Source organism: Lissotriton vulgaris, chromosome 11 (genome assembly GCF_964263255.1).
Source record: "Lissotriton vulgaris chromosome 11, aLisVul1.2, whole genome shotgun sequence".
Classification (NCBI taxonomy): domain Eukaryota; kingdom Metazoa; phylum Chordata; class Amphibia; order Caudata; family Salamandridae; genus Lissotriton; species Lissotriton vulgaris.
Window position 1 is genome coordinate 266,521,225 of NC_141699.1, and position 26,477 is coordinate 266,547,701.

At 43.9% G+C, this 26,477-nt stretch overlaps 1 protein-coding gene across 1 annotated transcript in view; it reads left to right on the top strand.

Annotated features, from left to right (window-relative positions):
* Positions 1–26,477, top strand: part of LOC147679638 (acyl-CoA dehydrogenase family member 11-like) — a 415,381-nt gene that overhangs the window by 36,383 nt on the left and 352,521 nt on the right. The window contains exon 4 of the mRNA XM_086943210.1: positions 21,292–21,391. Within this exon, the coding sequence (XP_086799336.1) occupies positions 21,292–21,391 (100 nt within the window). The remainder of the gene's footprint in view (positions 1–21,291; positions 21,392–26,477) is intronic.

A 26,477-nucleotide genomic window follows, 5' to 3' on the forward strand; every position in this document is an offset into this window, starting at 1 on the left:
TCGTCAATGTAACGAACTATGAATTTAAGGTTTTCCTCCCAGATGGGTTTCGACAACATGTTGGATTCTTCAAAGTCTTCCATAAAGATATTCGCGTATACCGGGGCCGCCGAATTTCCCATGGCGGTTCCTGTGAGTTGCTGATACCACTTGTTGTCATACTTAAAGTAACTTTGGTACAAAGTGAAAGTCATAAGTTCCATGAGAAATACCTGAAAATCCAAACTCATATCTGTGTTCAACAAAGCTTTTTCAATAGCCTCCATTCCCAACTGATGTGGTATCACTGTATACAAAGATTTTACATCTGCCGTGCACATTATGACAGATTCATTTGGCTCCATTTGTATCTCCTCTAATTTCAGTAGAAAGTCAGTCGTGTCTTTTACATAAGTTCTCATTTTTCTGACAGTGGGCTGGAGATATTTGTCAATTAGTTGACCTATAGGCTCATGTAAACTTCCTCTGGTTGATACTATCGGTCGTAGTGGTGGGTCCATTAGGTCTTTGTGAACTTTTGGTATCATATAAAATACCGGACTTTTTGGATTTGCCTTGATCAAAAAGTTCTTAGTTTTGATATTAATAGTTCCCATCTCATATGCCTTATTGACAATGTTGGTCAATATCTTGATGAATTCATTAGTGGGATTCCCATCGAGTGGTAAGTAAGTGTTAGTATCTGAAATGTGTTCCTGGACTTTCTTTTCATACATATCATTGTTCATAATGACTAATGCACCCCCTTTATCGGCTTTGGTGAATCTGATGTGCGAGTTCATTGCTAATTTCCTTAGAGTACCCAAGTCTTTCTGTGTCATATTTCTTTTTATCTTTTTGTCCCATTTCAATTGAGCCAGTTCCTGTTTTACCATTTTTTCAAACAAATCCAATGTTTTGTGGCTTATAGGAGCTTGGAAGGTGCTGGTTGTGCGTAATCCACGTAATTGATCCTCAGTTTCTTTATCAGAATGTGGGAGCACGTGGTCAAAAAAATGCCTCAGTCAAAGTTTTCGCATGAGTTTAAAAAAACTCACCTCTGTTTCCAATGCATTGGTGTTTGTTGTGGGAACGAATGACGTGCCTCTTTGTAACAATTTCAGTTCGTAATCACTCGGTTGATAGTCACTTATATTGATGACTAGTTGGTTCAGTTCTGTGTTTTTTTCTTGTCTTTGTCTTTTTTTGGAATCGCGGTGCTCCTGGTCTGAGGATGTTCTTTCTCTTTCTCCTTTTCTCTTCTTTCCTCTCCGGGGTCGCCCTTTTGCGCTTGACCTTGTTCTAAAAAAGGACTTGCAGTGATTGGCATGCTTGTTGTTGGTTGTTCTACTAGTAAATCCTCTTGTGTTCTCCTTTCAGTTTGTACTCTAGAGTCAGGTGGACCTTGTTCACGTTGTTTCGGTTGTTGTCTTTGAGTTCTCTGTGAACTATCACTACCAGTGGAAGATGTGTCCGTATTGGGTGAGTATGGTCTATTTCTCCTCTTCTGGGCATAGATGTCTGCCCATGTATATACCTCTCCCAACTAAGGTGTCCCTTTTGAACTTCCTGATTTTTCTGTCGTTGATATCCTTAGTGTGTTTTTCAATCTGTTCCTTGATGTCTTCCAGTGTTTTTGATAATTCCTCTTCAGTTAGTAGTTTCGATAGTTCCTCTGATACTTCGGTTATTTCTTTGGCCAGTAAAATATATTTAGACATATTTATAAATTGAATTTAAAGTTAGGAAAAAATTATATATACATGAAAAAATACATATTTAATTTTAAAATATTGTAATATTTTTTTAATTTAAACAAAAATATAAATATTTTTGAGCAAGATTACATTCTGTTGATTAAATTAACGTGAAAAAGTCTTTTATTGTTCGATTATTTAAAATCATTACAATATACTAACAATATAAAAAATTATCTAAAATACAAATAAGTTAAATTCCCTGAATGTTACTACGAACTAGCGGAACATAAAACCTTAAGAACAGTGTCACATTCTGGCTATACAGTTTAAGAACAAAGAGCCTTGGTTTTTAAATGGGTGGTGTGTCTGCAGCACCCATACTTCAGGGCCGACTGTTTTCTTTATGATGCTCTATTTTTGCAGTCAGTGCAGCTCCAATTAGTTCTACGAATTTCCCCAGCCGTGCTACTGTTTGAGTTGTGGTTGAAGAAAAACAAGTCAGAGATTTCGCTGCATCGTGTGAGGCCCTGAGCTCTGCAGATTGGGGTGACTAAACGGTTGAATAAATTAATTCCATGCAGAATTTGTTTAATTTTGAATGCATAATAAATAGGTTTAAACATTCTACTTTAGGTGGGATTTTTTTTTAAATACATCTTGAAAAAAGTTCTTTGAATATATTAAAATAATTATAAATGTTTTATTTTAAAATATTTTACGTTATTTGAACAAAAATATAAATATTTTTTAACACGATAACATTCAGTTGATTAAATTAATTCCATGCAGAATTTGTTTGTAATTTTGAATATATAATAAATAAGTGTAAGCCTTCTACTTTAGGTAGTATTTTTTAAAATATATCTTCTAAACGAAACTTTCATATATTTAGATTTATATATTTAAATTAATTAAATATTTAATTCAAAATAAAATTAATAGTATAGCATTTTGTTTATTATGTTCTACATTAAAAATACAAGATTACAAGTACATTAATTTTTCACATAAAATATTTCTATTCATTTTTGTAAAAGTTTAATAAACTTTTTAAAGTTTTCCTATACTTAACCATCGTGATATCTCCGCCCCAGTGGCTGAGAACTCCTACTTGTGAAAAGTTACTAATAGTAGCTTTATATTTGTACATTTGGCTCTACCCCCTGTTTCTGGGGATGGAGGCATGTAAGTTTATACTTTATATTAAATTTACACTCTGAAATTGTGAGTAGTCAATAATAGTACATTTACTACAAAGTATGAGAGTATGTTTAGACATGGAGATTTACTCACATATAAATTGACCTTGGTGAATAGGACCCATAGTGTCCAAAAAAGGATTGAATCTATCTTTGATCATTATGAGCAAAAACATAAATCGGTAGTTTGTCTTTGTGTTCCATTATTCTGTTACAGTTCTTGCATCAGTAGAATCACCTTGAAACTCTGGCCACTTCAACAAGGAAAGAAAAGTTTAAAATGCATCTTTAATGATAAACCTGCATTTACGCACATACATGCTACACAAAAAACACTATTTGAAATGCAGAAGAACTCAAATCAATGCAGTTTATGTTCAATATATGGCCACTGCATGCCATTATTAAAGTAGCACAGGTCATTCATCCACACACAAGGCATACATTCAAATTGAATCTTAAAGCAGCCTATGACGCATCAAGCTGTATTTACCTATTTATGTACTGAAATGTCCCTTTGGAAAAATCTGCATTGCAAAACTGAACGTATTCTCAAACTGCTGTTTGAATAAAATCAAAAGTAATGAAGTCCACCATAATCCAAGTTAGTGGACGCATGATTTGAGTCAATTAAAATTCTAGGTTTTCGAATGTATACAGAAAAATTGTCACATAGGCAGCAATAAGTCTCTTCTACAGAGATTAATATTTTGGATCAAGAAATTTATCTAGGTAAATCTCCAAAGGGTTTATTGAAATGTCTTATTTCATAAGTTTTGAGTTTTATTTGTGATATCAATCAGCATTCTTGCACCACAGAATACACAGGTGTTCGTTTCACTAGAAGCAGACGGCAGTATTATCTTGTTCTGCTTGGTGCTTTTTGGGGTGTCTCTGGTCTCCCTTAACATGATGGCCTGTAGGAGAAAACACGTGAGTAACAGATGATACACCTCTTATAACCGAATATGTACGTTGTCACTACTTGCACTCTCCTCTGCAAAATTATGCCATTTGGCATTCCTCGCCTAGAGGCAAAACTTTGTATTAGCCAGTTTTGAAGGTTCTTTGTCCCACATGGAAGCATATTAGATCAAGGTGCTTGGCATACCACAAAGATAGCTCAGTATTTCATGTGTCGGAATAGGCAGTGAGTAGAAAAACAATGTGTAATACATATTGGCTGGATGGCGTTTTGAATACTAAAATAAAAAAAATGGAGGCGGCATTATGAGCTGACTGTCAAGAAATATATATGATACAATTATCCTGAATCAGAATTGCAGTAAAAACACAATTGACAGCAGCCAATCACAAAAGAGCATATGATACCAGGGACACCTAGAGCAACAGTTGCCCCCGTTCCTTCTACAGAGCAGTATATTGCACATCCCCAATAAGTAACAGAAAAAGAAAATTTGAGTTACAAACACTGCAATTCTGTCATATGGCAGCTTCCTGATTCTCCTCCTCTTTGGTATCAGAGCCCACACAGAGCAAATATGTTCGATAAGGGGCCATATATATCTCGGGGGCGACTACGAGGGGGCATAAGATCATCACAATAATCATCAGTGTGTGTTGCAATATGCCTTATCGGCTAGCCACTCGGCTGCTGCAGGCAAAGGTCCCTTCATCCAGCGCATTGCAACTCTGCGCCACGCTAACAATGGATATAATGCCACTAATTTCCGATAAGACTTCGGACCATCACAATTCTATTCTAGTAGTGCCAGCAAAGAAGAACATGCTAGTACCTAACCCATGATATCTCCCAAGATTTTAATTATCGTAATGCGCAATACCATGACGCGTGAGCAAAACCAGCATCATCCACATCACAGCAAGGACATTAAAAATCTTCTTTCAAACCGTATCGAAACAGTCGAATCAGAATACATTATACACGATTAAGAAATTTAAAATGTATTAATCGATGACAACCATTTAAGGAAACAGTACAGATCACTGAGCAGCAATAATAATCTCACTGCCTCTCAGTGATTTCCACACCCAAGTCAGTCTGCCATTCAGTGCAAGCCTTAGAGGTCCTGGGACTCTTAACCTCCAGTGCAATCCACAATACCCATTAGAAGGCAGTCCTTCAAATATCTGGGAATTTGGGTGGCCTTACTCCCTGATCTCGCCTGGTTCTTCAATGTATCTCTGCTGGTGAAGAAAGCCCGAGACAACCTTCACAAATGGCAGAAGTTACCACTCAATCTCCTGGGAAGAATCACCCTCTTTAAAATGATGATACTCCCTAGGTTCCTCTAAGTGATCCAGAACACCCCATTTACTTTTCCACGCACATAGTTCAGAGAGCTTGACAGCCTTATCACCAGGTTCCTCTGGGGTGGGCGGCGATCCAGCCTAGCCCTGTCCCGATGCCGAATTCCACCCTTTGATGGGGGCATGGGCATGACTGACCTATACCTCTACTACCTGGCCACCCCCTTACTTACGCTTCACGATTCTTTCAATGGTGGCTGGTCGGATCCAGCATTTAGAGTGGAGCTAGGTAACTTGGGTCTACCCAAAATCCAGGCGATGATGTATGGGAGTTCTATCCTCAACACTTTTCCAACTGTGACACAAGCGGTCCACCTGACTTGGCGTGCCTCCTGAGTCATACCCACGGGAAGAATAAACTAACCCAATACACCCCCCTTTGGCAGGCAACTTGGCTTCAGCAAGTTAGCGGATTGGAGGGATTCCAGGCATGGGCCCTCATTGGCATCTCCAACTTGGAGACGTTTGGGCAAGCGACCATATTCGCACTTTCCAAGACTTGCAAATCCGTTACTCCCTGTACCCCTCGCAATTTTAAAAGTATTTACAGCTCCCTCAGGCCCTCCAAACACACATATCCCAAGGAGAATCGATCCCAGAGTACAGTCCCCCTGAAGCTCAAACCAGGACAGGTGACTTGGGGAAGGGAGGTGTCTCACGTAGCTATCGCTCCCTCACCAACAACACTCCAAACACACAAGACCAGGTGAGGGAACAGTGTATTGGACCTCTTGATGAAGAAGACTGGAGAGATGTGCTGATGGCCCCCAAAACTGTCACCATTGGTCCCCAACATTGAGAAATTTCAGCACAAAATAAAATATAGACAGAGTCAATCTATATTTTTAGAAAGGCATGTCCAGCCGGACAGTGGTCTTTCAGAGATTTTACTTAGAATTCATGTATTCAAATCACATAGAAATACCTTCCAACAATCAACCAGTGTGGACCACAAGCCTGTGTCCAGTACCAACAGAGCAGGTACAAAGGGTTGATATAGACAGCAAAGAAGGGCTTTGTAAGGCGAAAACAGGTTACTCTATCAACAATACAATTGTACAGAGTATTACAACCGTGCACTTGACATCCAATAGTAATCACAATTCGGTTTCAGTGCATATAAAGTCGACGGCGTTTCGGACCCCTAGTAAATCTCAGGGTCCATCATCAGGACAGATACAATGAAAAGCCTTAAAGTAATTAAGCCTCTAAATGCCGGAGCGCCTCATGGTGTAGAGGCTTATTCCTCGGTTAGCGGAATTACACGCGTTCACCCCCAATCGGGTGGCGGGAGCCGCGGAATTAAGTGGAGTCCGTCGGCAGCCAGGAAACCGGGTTAGTCGGTCGAAGGTTCTACTTCCTGGCGTGCTCCCAGGAAGTAGAACCTTCGACCGACTAACCCGGTTTCCTGGCTGCCGACGGACTCCACTTAATTCCGCGGCTCCCGGCATTTAGAGGCACATAGAGTAACCTGTTTTCGCCTTACAAAGCCCTTCTTTGCTGTCTTTATCAACCCTTTGTACCTGCTCTGTTGGTACTGGACACAGGCTTGTGGTCCACACTGGTTGATTGTTGGAAGGTATTTCTATGTGATTTGAATACATGAATTCTGAGTAAAATCTCTGAAAGACCACTGTCCGGCTGGACATACCTTTCTAAAAATATAGATTGACTCTGTCTATATTTTATTTTGTGCTGAAATTTCTCAATGTTGGGGACCAATGTTGTTTGATAAAAAGTATGCTCCCCGAGGTCCCTGCTGACTAATTTTGGGGTCCCTTGTTGTTGTTGAAAAAACTGTCACGACTTCAGCCAGGCTGTGTCTGGTCCAGCTCTAATATTTGCACGCTGCCTATCTAACACCCAAACGCCTCTACAGTGCAGGCATGAGACCTAATGCATTATGCGCATGCTGTGACCAGGATCAGGCAGACTTCTTCCACATGGTATGAACCTGTCTGGTTATAGCAAGATATTGGGGCTCCATAGTAATAGAGCTCACAGAGATCCTGGGCTGGGAGGTCCCGCATAGTCCTCTATACATCCTCCTAGGAATCACAGATGGGTTAGATGGTTCTCGGGCAGATAAAAAATTCCTTACTACTGCCGTAATGGTGGCCAAATGTGACATTGCCGCTAACTGGAAAGCTCCAACATCACCGGGACTGAGAAAGTGGCGTAGGGTGGTGGATTGGTGTGCAGCACAAGAAAAACCGTTGTTTGAGGCCAGAGGATGTCCTGCTAAACCGCATATGATTTGGGGTAAATGGCTGGGGCCTATACAATGAAAACACAATGAACGTGCTATATGTTAAATTATGTATATCATGTGGGGTTCTCTACGGTCATATATAAGAGTTTCCCTCCCTTCGGAGATGTGGAAGAGAGGTGTCCTCACTATGCTGTTATGTCCTGCACTTGAATATTGCTGGCAGTTTTTGTTTTTGTTCAAAATCAATAAAATTGATTATCACAAAAACTCCTGTGCAAGCGCATACAGCACCAATATTGCACACCTAGATATCAGTGTTGGCAACAAATAAGTAAGAGTAGAACTTTCCAGGGGATCAGAGGTTCACAATCCAGCTATGTTCGCCACGCGTGACGGATACGATAATAATAAAATTGCGTTAGAAATGTTGGCGTTGCGATCTGTGTTTTGACCTGTTCCCAGCTGCGAAGCAACTTTTCATCAAAGAAATCACCCTTGCACTATATCCCCAGGTCACGTAGGACGTCTACTACAGCACACTCCCTACCTAATAGAAACCACCCACACCATTCCAGTGGCAGTATCAGGGACTAAGGCAAAGTCGGATGTTACTTGTCTACTGTTTTGTGAAAAAACATCTTGTGGTAGCCACTGGATCTATCACATGGAAACGGCTAACTGCAAAAAAAGAGGTAGCAACAAAGGAGTTACTCCATTGCGTTCTAGATACACATGTAGTAACTCAGCCTGGCATGCAACCAATAATACAAAAATATAGTCTGGGCTGCTCTATGGTATACTTCAAAATTAGGAGCCTTAAGGCCCCCTGCTGAATAAGGAAGAGGAAATGTAGACCAATGCACTCACGGTTGCTTGCCAGCCCAAGCCAAACGTAACAGCAAAGTGCGCAAGGTCCTGAACAGTCACCTGTTAATAAAATCAGGATATTCTCAAATAAAAACAAAAGTTGGGGGAGTACAACCATTTTTATGATGGCTATACGCCCAATAAGTGAAAGCGAAATCGCTTTTCCACAATTCTCTTGTAATACCACCTCTGGATCTGTGTGAATCATTATACCCAGATAACGTATTGAATTAGTGGTCCATTTAAGGGAAAACTCTATCACCGGTGTCGTGGTATCAGTAAGGGGAAAGATAAAGGATTTACCCCAATGTATATGTAGTCCTAAATAACCAGCAGAGCGCACCACCTCCGTAAGAACTGCAGTAAGATTCCGGTCACGGTTGCGGAAATACATTAGCGTGTTATCTGCATACACAGAAATTAATAAATTCTATTTCTGAAACCGAATCCCTCTGTGGGCATGATACTCCTGCAATGCACAAACTAACGTTCTGCCACCAAAGCATACAGCAATGGTGACAGCAGACAACCCTGTTGCGTACCTCCAGTAATAGTTATTGGGGCAGATACCAAGCCATTGACCCTCTCTCTGGCATTTGGGTATTTATAAATGACCCGGATCATCGTAAATTTGTTTTTGCCAACTCCCATGCGTCGCAATACAGATAACATAAACTCCCACTCAACAGAATCAAATGCTTTTTCAGCATCTAAGAAAAATAGCTGCAGCACGTACACCATGATTTATGTGTTAAATAGTACCAAAGAGGGTGCAACTGTTGTACTTAAGAGAGTCCCTGGGTATAGAGCCAGATTTTTCGGGACCCACTATACAAGGAAGCAGAGGCAGCAGCCGATTGGCTAGGACCTTTGCAAATTAAGAAGAACAATATTTAGCTGACTTGCCAGGTTGCAGCAACATAATCAATAGCGCCTTACGCATAGTCTGAGGCATTGTGCCATTGCGCACCATCTCAAAGAGGTTAACCAAGTAGGCAATACATTTATCCTGATCCGTCTTCTAAAAAGCAACTGTTAGGCCGTCGTTGGGCAAATCCTTCAAAGCAGCTGCTATTTCGGTAGGATGGAGAGCCACTCTCTATGAGCGTCTCTAAGCCACCTCATGGAAATATGTGACCGGTAGACCTGGGCGTGCAGAGGAGGAGAGTAGGTGTGGCGAATGGGACTCATCTCTAATACCCTGCAGCTGTGCACATCCTCTTCCCTGACCAATGAGGCATAGCTGATCGTCTGATTAAGTTGGACGATCATTTTAACTAAAAAACAATTACGTACCACCCTTTTAGAGAAAAGGTTTTAGATGTGGAGTAGACTTGTAACCCCTTTTTGCTAATGAAGAAGCACCACAGATCATTTAGAGACCACAGAGGCGCGAAACATGTTGACCCGTGTTTTATCTCAGTAAAGGTACACAAAGCTACTTGGGCACATTACACTCCCTAAAAGGAGCACCAACCTTCCTGGTGTTTTGAAGTGGCAGGGTAGTCTATATATAAAAGGTTAATCTGACATCCCCTAGTCCGGTTTAGCTTACTACATTGCACACATCACAAACCACCCCACTTGGTCACCCTTGCACTCATCTAACGGTAAAAAAACAAACTGTCTCTGCTAAAGTGACCCTTTGGGGGACCCGTAGGGCATTGCAGCGCCTGCCCAACGAGGAGCACCCGCCTGATGATGAAGCAGGTCATCCCTAGGGATGTGTAAGGGCAACAAGAAACAGTCTTGATGGTCTATCCCTGATGGTCTGTCCAGAACCTAGATACTCTTCTCGCATCTTTAGCTCACAGGAACAGTGACCCCCTATATTGATTTGATTATAGCTTTGAAGCACGGGCACTAGACCTTTATCAGCTCCCAGGCCCCCTTCTTTCTTTTAGTAAATTAGGTAGTCAGCCGTGGCCTGCTCATCAACATTAATGCACGGTGTGTATAAATCAGTGTAATATTTTCGTAATCTCTCTACTACTCTGCAACAGACCCCAAATTTTTCTGAAAACATTCATCCATATCTTGCGAAACAATGCAACAAGCAAAGAATATTGTGGTAAACGCCAAGAAAAAGCACGAGAGAGGTCCCTCAAAGCCTACAACCAATCTCACTGGGGAGTGATCTGAGTATGTGAGAGGTAAATTATCACATTGCTGTTCCTCGGACAACAGGCTGCGGGAGACAGGCTAATAATGTGTATATGTCATGTAAAGTGGAATAAGGAGTATAGTCCCTACCCTGTGGGGAAAAGTGATGCCATACATCCATCAGGTCGCACTCCTCCGCTATTGCAGCGATAGCACGATCCACTGCTTAGGGCCGACATTGAGGGCCAGAGAGAACGGTCAAGTTCCGGTATCTGGACACAATTAAAGTACCCTCCCATATCTGCGGTAAAGCGCGGTATACTGTGTGTTTAGCATGCAAAGAATAATAGAATTAGGGAGCATCATAATTAGGTCCTTATAGCCCCACCAGAAGTACGCCCAGATGTTCTTTACGACAACGCACTGCTACATAGGGCTCTCCGAGGTCTGTTAGCAATTACTTGTAACATAGGGGCATATGCATGAACACATTTTCCCATAGACCCAGAATGGGCAAAACCCTTTGATGCATCTGACCCTTAATCCCTGCACCCCTTCACGCCTATATCAAAATCCCACGCGCATGATTAGTGAACCCGGCAACCTGACATTTACCACACACACGCTTTAGCGTGAGGAGTCAGGTGCTAGGGGCCAAATGTGTCTCCTCAAGTATGGCTATATCAATCTGATGACGCTGCAAATATGATACCACTGTACAAATCTTTTTACAGTCATTCAAACATCTAACATTGCAAGTTAGGAAATTCCACTTTGCCATCTATCTGAACAGGATAACTGCCAGGTTAGATCAGAAGCCACGCCACCCCCCCCCCCCCCCCCCAAAACCTCACTATATAAAATATTGTCCATTTTCGCCTGCGTAAAACAAATACTTGAGTGCTGTGAACCCCACCCATGCCATGTCCAACCTTCTTCAGGACTTTACAGTTCCCACCCTTAACTCTCCCAAAACCCACTGTACCCTCAAAAGAACAAAGTGGTACACACATGGAGGCAGATGGTCCCGCCATTCTCGCCTGTTCTATTGTGTCAAAGAAAGGCTGTTACAGTATCAATTTCTATCTCATACAGTACCAATGAAAATGAGTGAAATATAGAGGTGAGCTAAATAGCAGGGCATCGCAGTAATCTTTGATCGGTACAGCAGATGCTAGATACAAACATAATACACTGTATCTGGAAATATAAATAAATGTCTGAACCTCTCACAGAGCCCCAACCTATCAAATGCACATACCTCTGTATTCTGCACATTGCAATTGCAACATATTTTGATAGCGTCATGACTGGTATTGATAAACATTTTGAGCCTAAGCAATTGTACGACATATCATAGCAATTCCAGATAGAACAACTCAATAGCGTTCAAGACAAAAAGCAATGCAAACGGTACTCAATCCTGTCCATCAAGTTCATGAGAAGATGCCTATCGCCCCAACTTGCCGGAACCCGTTGTAGAGGATTCTTGTCACTTAAGGAAGTGCTGAAAGTCATTGGGATCATTGAAAACTTTAGTCTTTACATTCGCCGTCACCCGCAATCCTGCAGGATAAAGATTGCATATTCAAGTTTGGGTTCCTGCAGCTTGCGCTTAACCTGGAGGAATCTTCTCCTTGCGCATGTGTAGGAAAGTCTGGCTAGATGGAGAGTTCTTTACCCTCGTAATGGAGAGTTTGTAATTCTATAGCACGGCGCAATGCCGCATCACGATCTCTGTAGTCAAATAATTGTGCTATAATAGAGAAGGGGGTGGGCTCCAAGCACAGTGCCAAAGAGCGGTGCGCCCTCTCCACCTCAAACATATCCTAGAGGGTCTCATGGCCCATTAAGTCGACGAGCAAACATTCTTCAAAGGATTCCAAATGATCAACATTCATGGATTCTGCCAATCCCACAATGCGCAAATTGTTACTCCTGGAGCGGGCCTCCAAATCCTCCGCCTTGACCTGCAACACCGCCGGTATTGTCTCTATTTGCTTTCGGCATCTACAGTGGTAGAGTCTTCATCCTCAGCCTCTGATACTCGTCTCTCTACCATATCTAAGGGCTCTGTGTGTTTATCCTTACGTTCAGACATCCTGTTCATTCTATAGGAGAGTGTGTCAATTTTCCTATCAGTTTTGTTGAAACTGAGCTGCATTGTTGCTAAAATTTGAAGTAAACGCCATCCAGTTCCGGACCAGGAACCTCAGGGACTGTCGCCTGGGCGTTTTACATTGCTCTAATTGCAATTTCGGCCTTCCCCATAGTTGCTATCATTATAAAAGCTCTGTACTCCGTAGCGTGGTTTCACCGTCACCGGTGTTACAGGTCGTGAGTCAGCTATGCAATAAGCCTGCTCCTTTCAGTATGAGGCCTAACCTTTCATACTTGATTTAGGCCCACAAACAATTCAATGCGGGTTATGTATGAGGGAAATCACAGGAAATGCGACTGGCAAAGTATCAATAGTACAGTGACAGTATATTCTAGTCATATCTCAAGTCTGGTCACAACCAATTCTGAAGCCTTCAAGAGCTAGAGCTAGAGACGCTGTTTCTTACTGAAACCTGGCTATCCCCAGCGTCAGACCCAGCTATAGTTCAAACACTTCCGCCAGGCTACCTAATCCAGCGTCATGATAGATCCTCCGGGAAAGGGGGAGGAGTTGCAATCATTTACAAAAACCATCTGTCCTGCCGGCTTATAGACTCTCCGGTCCAGGACTGCGAAAATATTCATTTCACCATACAACTCTCCCCATTAAAATCCTTCTCGGGCATCCTTGTCTACCGTCCTCCGGGAGCACGAGGACAGTTCTATAGCTCTCTGCTGGAAGTGGCCACCTCTCATGCCTGTGCGTCCCCTAATTTTACCATCTTGGGAGACCTAAATATCCACTTTGACGATCTGACTGACAAAGCGACGGTAGACCTTAAGTCAGATCTAGCCTCATACAAACTGTCCCTGAAAAGCCATCTTACTACCCATAGCAAAGGCCACCTTTTGGACCCTATCTTTTCAAACATCTCTGAGTTAGTCACAGATGAGCCACTTCCCATCCCATGGTCAGACCATTATTTAATTCCTTTTAAATCCGAAATCTGTTCTGAATCCCCAAGTAGAACCCCTCCGCAGGCTCCATCCCGCCCTTGGGCGAAACTAGATACTGAAGCCTGGGCACTCCAACTGGAAGCCACTATGCCAGTCCACGACTCCGATCCCGCTACAATGGATCAGCAACTCCACATTTGGATGGAACAATCCTTCGATTCAGTTCTGCCGAAGAAATCAGTTCCAAACAAAAAGGAAACTTTTAAATCTCCTTGGTTCACTCCAGAGCTACGTGAACTAAGGAAAAAATGTAAAAAGTATGAACGGTTATGGAGGAAGGATTGGGCAGCAAAAAGCAAAGGGCAATATAAAGCTGCCATGAAGCTTTATACAACTAGCATAAAAAACACCCAAGCCACCTTCTATGAAGGAAAAATTCAAGCTGCGACGAATTCCTCAAGGGAAACTTATCGGATTATTAAATCACTGAGGAAAGTCCCAGTCCCACAACCCACTGTTGACCCCACAGGTTTAAGATGCAACCAACTAGCGGATTTCTTTTCCGCAAAAATCCTTACCATTTTGAAAACTCTCCCGACCCCCAACACTCCGGCAGAGTTTCCTCTCCTCCTCTCGCCACTTAATAATTCCTGTCTAGATTCCTTTGCTCAGATAGCAAAGGAAATGTTTGTGACAACCCTAAATTCAATCAAAAGTGGATCACCAACAGATCCAGTCCCCCATATCAAATTAAAATTGGTCACCTCCACAGTGACCCCCCTCTTCACTGATTTAATAAATGCTTCCCTTAACCAAGGCATTGTCCCCCCCCAACTGGAAAAGGGCCACTGTAAGAGCATTGTTGAAAAAATCCCATCTTGATCCCCTGGATCTAGCCAACTGCAGACCAATTTCACTTTTACCTGGAATTGGCAAGGTGGCTGAAAAGTTGGTCAATTGGCAGCTATCCACCTTCCTAAAATCTAATGATCTCCTGCGCCCCTCCCAGACTGGATTTCGACCACGGCAGGGCACAGACACCGCCCTCCTAGCAGTGGTCGAAGAGGCGAGAACCATCTTGGATACAGGGGGATCAGTGACAGTGATCCCCCTGGACCTGAGCGCCGCATTCGACACGGTGGACCATGCCACCTTGGTCCAGCGGCTAGGGAGGATTGGAGTTACTGGCTCCGCCCTGGCCTGGCTTAAGTCGTTTCTGGACCATAGAACCTTTGAGGTAGTTGATGGACATGTACACTCTAAAGCTCTGCCCTTGCAGTGTGGGGTTCCTCAGGGCTCCTCTCTGAGCCCCACACTTTTTAATGTGTACATGTCACCCTTGGAAGACATCGTGACACCCTTCGATATGAAGGTAGTCATGTACGCCGGCGACACTCAACTCGTTGTCTCTTTAAACCAGTCGGCTCAGTGCCTAGACAACCTAGCTGCTGGCCTTCAGAACATCTCAAATTGGATGAGTGAGTCGTTCCTTAAATTAAACGGGGAGAAAACTGAGATACTTCTAGTGGGTAATCCCTCTAAACTTCCGGCTAGGTTAGTGTGGCCACCCGGCCTGGGTACACACCCCACTCCAAAAAAGGAAATAAAAAGCCTAGGCATCTGGCTGGACCAGGACCTTAGCTTTAAGACCCAAGCCAGGAAAACTGCGGGAACCTGTTTTGGCCTTTACGCATGGCGCATAAAATTCTTCCCTTGATTCCTCCTCAGGGTAGGAAACTTTTCATTCAAGGTCTTATTTCAAGATTGGACTATGGAAATGCCCTACTCCTGGGAGCCCCAAAATTGGTCGTTAACAAGCTCCAGCACGTTCAAAACGCAGCAGCCAAGCTTCTTACTGGGACAAAACCTGGATGCTCGGCCAAACCCGCCCTGAATTAACTACACTGGCTCCCAATTCAGGAAAGAATTCTCTTTAAAACCCTATGCATTTCTCATAAGATCCTTCACGGTAAAGGCCCTCCTATCCTGACCCCCCTCATAAAACCACACAAAGGCACTAGGCATCTGAGATCTAACACCGTCTCTCTGGCCAGTGTCCCCAGAATCAAAAGAGCTCGTACAGGGGGTCGTCTCTTTTGTTATAATGTCCCCAAATTGTGGAACACCCTCCCCATCAGCATCCAGAGGGAAAACAACATACTGGCCTTTCGCAGACTAATCAAAACCTGGCTTTTCCCCTGATATCCTCATGCTCTGATTTTAGTATAGCAAGTCATAGCGTTGTGACGCCCACGGGGAGCTACGCGTTTTAGAAATCCGACTCAAATCAAATCAAGTCCTATGGTCACTCACATAATAATAATAATAATAATAAAACACTTATAAAGCGCCTGGCTGCACAAACTGTGTGTCCCCGCGCTAACTGCTTATAAATCATCCAAAAGGTGGACCCAGAGATACTAGAGAAAGGGAATCATATCATCTAGCTATTTAGGGAAGAGGAACGTTTTGAGTTTTGCTCTGAAAATTCTTTCGGACGGTTCCATCCGCAATTGAAGGGGGAGATCGTTCCAGTGCTTAGCAGCCAAAAATCGGAAGGATTTACCACCCATTTTGGCTTTTTTAATGCGGGGGATTTTAAATTGCATTGCACCAGATGACCTTAGAGCTCTCATCGGTCGGTGTATAGTCAGAAGACTACCTAGGTACAGGGGGCCTTTGTTATGGGCTATCCTGTGGGCATAGCAGAGATTTTTAAAAATAATTCTTTCCTTGATAGGAAGCCAGTGCAGTTTGGTTAGGGCAGATTTAATAGAAGTTTTTCTCGGGAGACCTAACACCAGACGAGCCGCCGTATTTTGAATGCATTGGAGCTGGTGAAGGCCTTTGAGATTGAGACCTATTAAAAGGGCATTACCATAGTCCAAATGTGGCGTTATTAAGGCGTGAACTATGGTTTTTCTTGCTCCTATAGGAATCAAGTCAATGATTTTTCGGAGGATTTTAAGTATGCCAGTGCACTTTCCTATGGTTTTATTCACATGGGTTTTGCCCGACAGGTCAGAGTCTATCATGACCCCCAAATTCTTTACCACTTTGGCAGGGGTGGGGAGATTTCCCAGTTCACAGGGCCACCACGCATCAGACCACAACGATGTTTCCTTCCCCACCACCAATACCTCTGTCTTCTCTCCATTAAGGCGCAGACAGTTATCGTCCATCCAAGTGGCTACTGCCGACATGCAATTTGAAAAATTTGCGGCATTTGCGAATGCTGACAATCTGTCCCCGCAGGTATAGTAGTGTCCAATTGCCCCGCAGTAGGCAAGTAAGGTTGTTTATCTCCCCCTATGTATAGCACTGACCAGGCTGCAATCTCAACATGGCCTTCGCAGCACACTCTAGACAAGCAGTTTCCGGGGGTTGTCAGGGCTAGCCCGCCACAAATCCAAGAGATTCACAGAAAGCCCAGCAGTGTCCACAGTCCAAGACAACATCTCCGATGCCGCCCCCCAGGCAGATGGCTTTGACTCGCCCAAGTGCGCCGCATGGCCCAGTGGAGCAACAGGTGGGCAAAGACACTCCGGGCCACACAGCCCAGCAACAGGCAAGCGCAGGTGGCAGGACTAAATGTTGGGGCCACAGAGCAACCCCATATGTCCAAGGGGGTAAACACTTATATTTCGTCCACTAAACTTCTCACCGCAGGCTGCCGACTCAGGCAAAGGGCCGCGGAGGGGTCCGAAGAAGCAGTAGGCCACACGTTCTCCCGATGTAGGCCCAGCGAGGCCACCTCAATCAGCGATGGCCTCCAGAACACCATTTCTTATCGGGAATCACACAATCTGCCAACTTGCCTTCTCTCACTTAGGAAAGGGCGATGCATCCAATACGCCAAATATTACGATGGGACAGGATTATGCAGGATTATTGAAGCGGCCGAAGGAGCTCACCTACTAGACGGCCATCTTCAGGCCAGGAAGACAGTGTGTGGGACGATTTGTTAGCTGTTTTGGGGACGGTTTAAGGTCTTGGACCCATTTCTTTTTACTGTTGATTTTGCTGATAATAAAACAAACATTGCCTGCAGCAAGCTTGAATCCATGCAGTCTTCCATTCCTTGCAAAACACTAATATAGTTTGTCCTCACAAGTTCAAAACTGCCCCAATTTGCAAACATGGGCCATATTTGTAATCCTTTAACTGGGGCCACTGTCACATGGTCACATTCAGAAGCAAGAGCGCCACAATTTTGCATGCTCACATTTAAACTTAACATCTTCTTTTGAACTCTGAACATTGACATTTGACACACATTTCATTGTGTGCCTGTGCAGGATAATATTCTCTGAAACCGCTTTTGCTTACATTTCCACTTTGTAGGTATATTATCAACTACCTTGAACTTTCTGTACAAGGGCTAAGTCCATTACCCAAAAGGTTGTACTTATTTTCTGTCTGCTCAGCGACAGAGCTATCACAACAGAATAAATAATAGCGGATTGACTGGGGCTTCAGCATTGCATCATGGGCGATGCTTATTATATATACTGCATTCCTTCCTGGTTTAAATATAGGAGCATTTTGCTGACACTTTGAGGTACCTACATGTTGGAATTCCAGCCCAGCTGAGTCCTGTTTACCTCTGCGAGGGAAAATTCCCAGCTCTCCACCAAGACGGGTACTTTGATGACACTTATCTACAGGTTATGGGGAGTTAGATCGCCCTACTGAGATTTGGCAGATTTACCCACCTCAGACATACTAGGTAGGAGTACAATATATTATAGGACTTCTATGCCAGCATATATTCACGGTTATAGCAAAATGATTGAACTGTTTACCTTTTCCACCATTCTCATAATGCTAATTACGCTATTCTGTTTCCTTCTATGGATAATTGCAGCACATGTCTTTTATGCAAGAATCACAATCCTTCAATAAATATTGAATCGCTGCTGATTATTTCTTGTGCATCTCTTTGGGTATGCAAAAGTAACCCAAAAAAAAAGTTTGCGATCTGTTACCACGATTTCCTTGGGGAGTCAGGGTTGTCATGTTCTGAGGTTGCATAATCCATTTTATACCTGGTCAGGTTAGGGGTACAGATGGTGCACTATGAGCTACCATGACTAATGCCAACATATCCTGAAGGTATACTCCGAATCAGTCTTGCACAATCTGGACATTTATGTTGTCCAACAAATGCACAGTTTTACTTAGGAAAGTATAAGCCGTACAACATGGCGCCCCAACGCTCTAGTTTGGGTTCTTATCTAATGGATCGCACGAGTAGTTTTCTTTTGTATACCCAAAGAACCCTACTCACCTCTTTACCAGAGAAGTCTGTAGTGTTGGGGAAGAATCCTCCTTAGCTGTGTAGGCAACCCCTATGTATCCACTGCAGCTTGAACCTTTAAAAGGATCACCCCATAGTGGTACCCTCTCTGAATTCTACATATTCATATGGCTGACGAAGACGAAGGAGCAATTAACATACTAGCAAATTGCAGATATGCCGTTACTAACGTGCTCCAACAACATGGTCTGCCCCTTGCGGGTGGAGACGTTACCTTCACGGTTAACGCCAACAAAGCATTCCGGACAGAGGTATTTTATTCATGGGTTACATTCCCAGCAGCAGACACTTGTACAAGAGTTTATAATACTTAAACAGTAGCTGCAGTTCCTAACACCTACACAACTTACGAAGCACAAGAAATGCCTCTAACTTACCAAGAACACCAAAATTGGCTTGAAGGCACCCTACCACACACTCCAGATGAAGCTAGACTAGGTCCCCTTAGCAATAAGGGAGCAACATGGCCAGTCTTAGCCGGTTACACACCATGATTAGACATACCAAATCGGACCCCACTGCATCTTTATCCACTGTACACATGATTACTCCACATATAATGATGTTAGACACAGTTCGTAATGCAAACAATGACAGTAAATCCTGCGAGGCTGCTAAAGCTGCACATTCACAATTGGCTACAGTTGGAATTAGTCCAGTAACAATAAATGCAGTAATGGGTAAAATTCCCACTAGACAGGAGGATATTCCGTTCTGGATTGCAGAAAAAAGAATCAGTTTGAAGCAGTGGTTCCCTATAGGGGACTCCAGGGAAGAGATCAAATTCACAAAGTATGCTTGCCAGTTGGGGTGGCTTTCTCAGTGAAAGACTGCGCCACTTGGGGTACTGTCTTTGCTGCAATATCTACCAGCACACATGTTACACCCTCATTATCTGTTTTCCCAGAGGTGCTTAAACAGAGTACGGGGCAGCCCCTGCCCTGGATTTGGGGAGGAAACTGATGGGAAAGTTTGCAGCAGTATCCACCATTATGTTAAGCCTCATTATTATGGTGAAGCCTCAGTGGCCAGAGAGAGAGTGGGGCATGCCGAGAACTCTTACAATTCTTGATCCTACATACCAGAGGAATCTCCTCTGTGGCAGGAAAATTGGGGTCATCCTTCAGGCCCAATCTTACCATTCAGTCGCCCAGTAAAAGGATGTCCTGCAATATATGGAACACTGCAATCTTGAAATGGCTGTACACCAGTTATTTATTTAAGTCTCTTAGGTTTATCACTGGACATTGACTCTTGTCCTTCTTTTCTGCCAGGAAAAGATTGCTCAAGAACGCTTGTGGGTGTAAAAGGGAGGGGACAATCACTTACTTGTCCAGGATAGTGGCTCCCTCTTGGATAATGGGTTTTGGTTTTGTTGTTTGAATTAGGAGTTCTGTAGAACTCATTCTGAAACCTTGAGACTGTTTGCAGAATAGGATGTTCATTTAGTCTTAAACATTTGAGTAGAGTAGGTAGTCAGTCCCCTGAAAAGTGTTGGTGAAGGTTAAAAATTAGTAAATATATCGACCAGCAGAAGGGGAAGTTTCCCAGAGTTAGTAGATCAGCACCTGTTTTGGAGCATATATTCTACATAACTCATTTGGCCATTTTTGAACCAATGTATGATGCAAAACTGATCTGAAAAGTAACATTTCACAAGCCAGTGGAGATGAATCTTCTCAGGAGGCCTCCTTCCTATGGATGTGTTGAGAGACTCCAGAAGAATAGTTCTGTTTACTGGGACTCCTTACTGGCGAGCCAGTTTCCCATTTCTTTACCACAGTATAGTTGCTAATGAGAGGGCTGTGGAAAAAGACACTGTCTCCTCTGGGCAAACAAGCTACAGCACACAGTGCCGAGGAAGCAAATCACATGATCTGTTCACCAAAAAAGACACTTGTTTCCTAAAGCTGGGGCCCATGATAAACTTTCTATTAAAACATAATTGAAACTTTAATTGCCACCTTAGGATAACGGTGCCTTAGCCTTTGGGCTTTTAGAGTACTTGTATGCAACCTGGATAGATGCTCCTTGTGTCTACTTCATGCTTTAGTGCCTGACTGCTTGGGTGAATAAGGCCACCGCGGAGGGGACTCTAGTAACTTGACATGTTGAACCTATGAAGTAATTTGTTCTTAAAAGTTTTGCTTATTCATTTGTCTTTAAAAATAATATGTTGTGATTTTTAGAAAGAAATGTATTGTTAGTTATGCTTTTGCACAATTTAGTTTGAAATGTAATTAGCTAAAAGGGTTTTAAAATTTGAATTTTAGTAGATGTCATTATAAAAATCACCATATGTTGCCTTGATATCAGTAGTTTATCTTTATGAAATTTTTCTTAAAAATAGAGACATCTCTCCTTAAACGTGTTCCTGGATCCCACACAAAGGTGGGCCAGTCTATTTATGAATTTAATGAAGATTCTGCTTCTGGATACTTAAATTTACTAGTATTTTATTTCCATGATCTGGATACCTACTTTGTAGACCCATTAAACAAAAATTATATTTAGCTTTGTGTTCATTTACTGCTTCGCCTTCCCTTTGTTTTTCTCTTTTAGTCGAGTATATCAGGTGGCTAAGATGTACCTCTACGCACCATCATCAGGCCTGTTCAGCTGCCCGCTTGCCATGACTGATGGAGCTGCGAAAGTAATTGAGGTAAAAGTTGCAGCAGGTATTCTGGTTACTGATGTGAGAGTGGTCTGTGTTCATTATCTTTGCTACATTGAAAAAGTAACTTAAGGCAAATAAATTTGACCCTTGAGCTGACGTCTCACTAGAGATGTGCTTTTAGCAGCTAAAAAAAATCAGAAATCTCAACTAAATTGTTATGCAGTTCAATGGTTTACTTACTGTGAAAAGGCTGCTTTTTTGCCACTTTGAAGCTGCATGCATAAATAAAGGAGGTGATGATTGCAGTTTGGCTACAGTGTGCCAAATATTGTGGCTAATATAAGAAAGATAACTACTCAATAGGCAGCTATACACAGAAACACAGTGGAGCTGAATTAGTACAGTGGAAGTCTAATTTTAGTGGCTAAAAACAGTACTGGCGTGGTGAAACACCCCTGCACTAAAATACACATAATTCCCAGGAGCTCTGCCACATCTCCCATTTTGAGGCTGCCTTTGGGTGCTTGTACTGAGAGTGGATCCAGCTCAGAGTATTCCTTTGTGACAGACGTTGCTGCCCTCCCAGTAATCCAGCACCCAAAATACAGAGTCCACCTTGGACTTGGATCCCCCGGACTGCATAGGATTTCAGATTGTGGCAGTCCTAGTATGAACACAGCTGCTTTGGGCACTGGTGACCCTGAGCCAAATTGGAATCTCATCTAGTCTTTTGATGTAGCAGTAACTGCCGAAACTGCAGGTACATCCTTGCCCACCTCCACACTCCAGCTTCTCACGCTGCCCTGCCAGCCAACAGAGTACCCGACCGACTCAGCTGCATGCGCTCCTTCCACAAACACGCCACAGAAATCTGGGACCTCCTCAATGCCGTCTCGCTCAACATCGCCTTCCTCGCGGAAACCTGGACTGATCCCAGCTCTGGCTCAGACGTCGCCACTGCCATCCCCGACGGCTACAAAATCACCCGCAAGGACCGTGCCGACCGACCAGGAGGAGGCATCGCAATCATCTACAAGAACACCCTCTGCCTGACTAATCACTCTAATGACCTAACGACGACCATGGAACATCTCCATTTCCAGATACAGATCAACCCCAACATCACCCCCTGGGCACCCTCCTCCAAAGCCCTCCCAGCCCTGATGCCATCGTAGACCTCCTCACACCCCATACCGACAACATCCTACTTGGCAACCTCCACTTCCCCCTAGACAACCCCAGCGACCAGGACACTGCATCCCTTCTGGAGAACCTCGTGAACATCGGACTCAAGCAGCTAGTCACCAATTTGACCCACGCTGTCGAAGGCACGCTTAATCCAGTTTTCTCCACCAGCAGAAATATCACCTACAGCCACACCACTGAACTCCTCTGGACTGACCACCACTGCGTGCACTTCACCTTCACCACATCCAACGTACACCACTGCCGTCACTGCCCCATCATCGTAGCTGGAACAAGGTCACAGAAGAATATCTCACTGCAGTCCCTCAGAACTACCACACCGCCGACATCAGCAGGCACTATTACCTCAGCATGCAACCTCCACCAATGGATCTCTGTTGCAAAATCATCCTGTGCCCTGGGCACCCCCCAACTTTTTGCTGACTGGTACTGGTGATAACTCACTGTAACTGACCCTGGGCTCTGCCTAACCAAGCCCAGGGCCAGTGCTATGCGGAACACACCTAGAATACAGTGAAAACACCTACATACGCTAGGGTACACTAAGGGTTGGGGTACCCCTGTGATTTGCATGACCTACCCCATAGGGCCCTAGTACATATTAGGGCATGGGGATTGAAACTACCTAACCGTCTCTAGTATATAATAGGGCATGGCATAGAGACCAGCAGACCTTTCTGCACTTGCATGTGTGCACTGCTGAAGCCTGAGGTATTTTTAAAAGTGGCTCTGTGTAGCAGGACTGCTTTTAAAAAGTAAATTGGGCCCAAATGCGACTTATGTTTTTGGGGCACTTAAAAATGTTTAACCTACAATGTGTGGGCATATTAGGTACCCCCAGGGTCTCCCCTAGGTGTCCCGGGACTGGGGGTCAGGTAACTTTGAGGTAGACCCTTATAAAATGAGTTTTATATGCACTGGGTAAAGTGAAATTGCACATTTCACTACCTATGTTGTGATAAAGGGCTGCCCGAAATCGACTTTGGTGGTAGAAGCACTGTGGTGGGAGGATCTGCAACATTTTTACATATTCAGAACCACCAAAGTCTCACCTAGGTGTTCCTGGAGTGGTGGTCCGGTAGATATATGTAGCATACTTATAAAATATGTTTCTATAAGCTCTGGTGCTGGAAAAATGGCCCAAGTCACTTTTCCCATTGCCAATCCCATGCCATAGGTTAACATTGGAAAAGGTTATTAGTTAATGACTGGAGAAAGTAAAGCCATGAAACTAGGATTAAAGGACTCAGTAGAATGGTAATGATAAATCAAACAATATGGTATTGTTGAATTTATTGTAAAATGTACAGACAAGAAGTTATATGACTTTTATTTGTCTGTAAGCCAAAATTCAAACCTGTACTGCTTTTCCCTGATTGGTCAGAGATAAGTGAGTGAGCAGAGCTACTTTGAAGAGGTGATAAATAAACCCTGGGGTTAGGAAGCCTTTTGGGGAGGAGAGGTTGCTGGGCATAGGAATGTCAGAGCAGGGGTACGAGTCGTAAACCATGGTCTTCAAAGGAAAGAGCAGGCCTCATTGTCATTTACACCTTTAAACTTTTGACCTACAGCTAAATGCTAGGATTAAGGAAGTAAGGAGCAGATGCAAGGGGGGGACGTTATGTAGAATAGCCATCCTAAGGGTGTGTCTAGCCAGGTCTTCTCTGCCTGCTGAAAATTCGGACATATTGAATTTTGGAAGAATAGCGGTTTCTGTGCTAGCATTTTGCCACACACTGCAGGAAGTTGTCAGACCTTTGGGTGGAAAACAGCAGCTCATTGGACAGGAGTGCCCTCCTGCTTGACCCCAGAGAACACTGAATATGTATCTGAGAGGGGCGGTGCCTCTCAGTTCTGCAGCTTGAAACTTAAGAGAATCAGAAGGGTCTGCGTTGAAGAGTTTGATGTGCATTTCCAAAGGCCTGAACTCTGAAGATTGCACCTTTTTGCACCATTTGAAACTACAGCCCTGTGGATCAAACCTGCTTCAAAAGGACTTGTCGGAGGGAGGGTCGGAAATGAAAGCTAGGAGGCCGTATAGGGTGAATACTTGTGTCCAAATCTTTATTGAAATAACTTTAGTGCAGGATCGTTGACCAAGAACAATTAGAACATGGGGTGGTGAAGTTTTGTTCTGTGGGTACAGTTCGTCAGGTGGATTGCACCATCGTCAGTACACAGCCTCCTCCCTTGGAATCTCGTGGTCTTCCTCACAGGCAATGGTGTTCCCCCAGGATACTCAGAAGGAAAACAAACAATAGTGCGGTAAGTATTCTGAGCTGTTTTGGTCTTTCTGTACTACCCTTCACCTTCCTTGGGTGCTCTTTTGTGCTGTACAAGAAAACAATGGTGTGACAGGTGAGGGAGGGACATGCAGGGATGGGTGGAAATAGGCCAAAGAAAAGGTATTCAGGCTGAGTTATGGTTCCTGGGTTCGCTTTAGAGAATGGGTTCATAATTACCTGCCCCTGACAAGAGAAAGAACCACAGGCCCAACCAAAAAGAACACGTTTCCCAACAAATTAATATTGCCTTCAAACAAGAAAAATAGGCACTAGGAGCAGTCTATTCGCCTGATGGCCAAAACATAACATCAAAAAATGCCTCGGGTCCCATGCACGTCTAGCGATTCAAAGCCCCATTTGTGACCTTCTGGCCGATTAAGAATTGTGGTCGGCCCCGCTTTAAATGCCCGCTCCCTTTCTATTCCCCCCCCCTTTCTTCTGGGTACGTCCCCGGCGATCGGTTCACTCACCGCCAATGCCGTAACTCTCCAGAGTTACGGCGGAAAGTGCGTGTCGCCCAGGGGCATCCACTACTCCTCACTCCACGTCTCCGTTTCTTCGGCGGTGGCGTTGGTGGTGTGATCCAACCGTGGATTTCCCTCCTGTGGTGCCAGCGGCAGCCTTTGCTTCCTCCTGCGGTCCTCAGCTTCGGCGTCTTCCGCTTCGACGACTTCCGGACTCTCTCCGCCTTCTTGTGAGTGGCTCTTTTTCTCCACCTCCTGCTGCTGTAATTGGGCGTCTCCGATTACGCTTTCCGCGTCGTCCTGCAGGGTAGAGGGCATGAGGTTTGGGTTAAGCCTGTCATGACAGGATCTTGTCTCGTCTTTCTGCGCCGGCCAAGCACCCGGGTAAGTGGCTCCGGCCCCCCCCCCTCTGGACTCCCCCTGACATTCCCCTACCCTAACTTTCCTGCTAGCAGGATACTGTTCAAGAGGATGTCGAGAGAGAAAATCCGCATTTGCCTGGTCTCTGCCTTCTCTATGTCTGGTGGTGAAGTGAAAGGGGTGAAGGGCCAGAAACCAGCACAGAATGCTGTCATTGTGTCCCTTGTTTCTGGCAAGCCATTCTAGAGGAGCATGGTCTGTGTATAGGATGAATTTGTTTCCTTCTAGATAGTAATTCAAGGACTCCACGGCCCATTTTATGGCAAGGGCTTCCTTCTCTATTACCGCATATTTACTTTCTCTAGGGAACAGTTTTCTGCTGATATAAATTACTGGTTTTTCTTGACCTTGTGCATCTTCTTGTGATAACATTGCTCCAAGTCCTCTCTCTGAGGCGTCCGTCTGCAAAATGAATGGGTGAGTATAGTCAGGGCTTAAGAGAATAGGCTTGGTGATAAGTAGGGTCTTTAGAAGGGTGAAAGCTTGTAGGACACCTGGTGAGGGTTTTTTAGTACCTTTTCTGTATGCACATCCTTCTTTAGGAGATCAGTCAAAGGGGATGCTATCTCAGAAAAGTCAGGGATGAACCTCTGGTAGTACCCTAAGATGCCTAGGAAAGCTCGTAGATCCCTACGTGTTGCGGGGAATGGTAATTTGGAAATTGCCGCTACCTTCTCGTCTTGTGGTTTGATATACCCCTCACCTAGGAGGTAGCCCAGATATTTTACTGACTTAGCAGCCAGATGACTTTTAGCA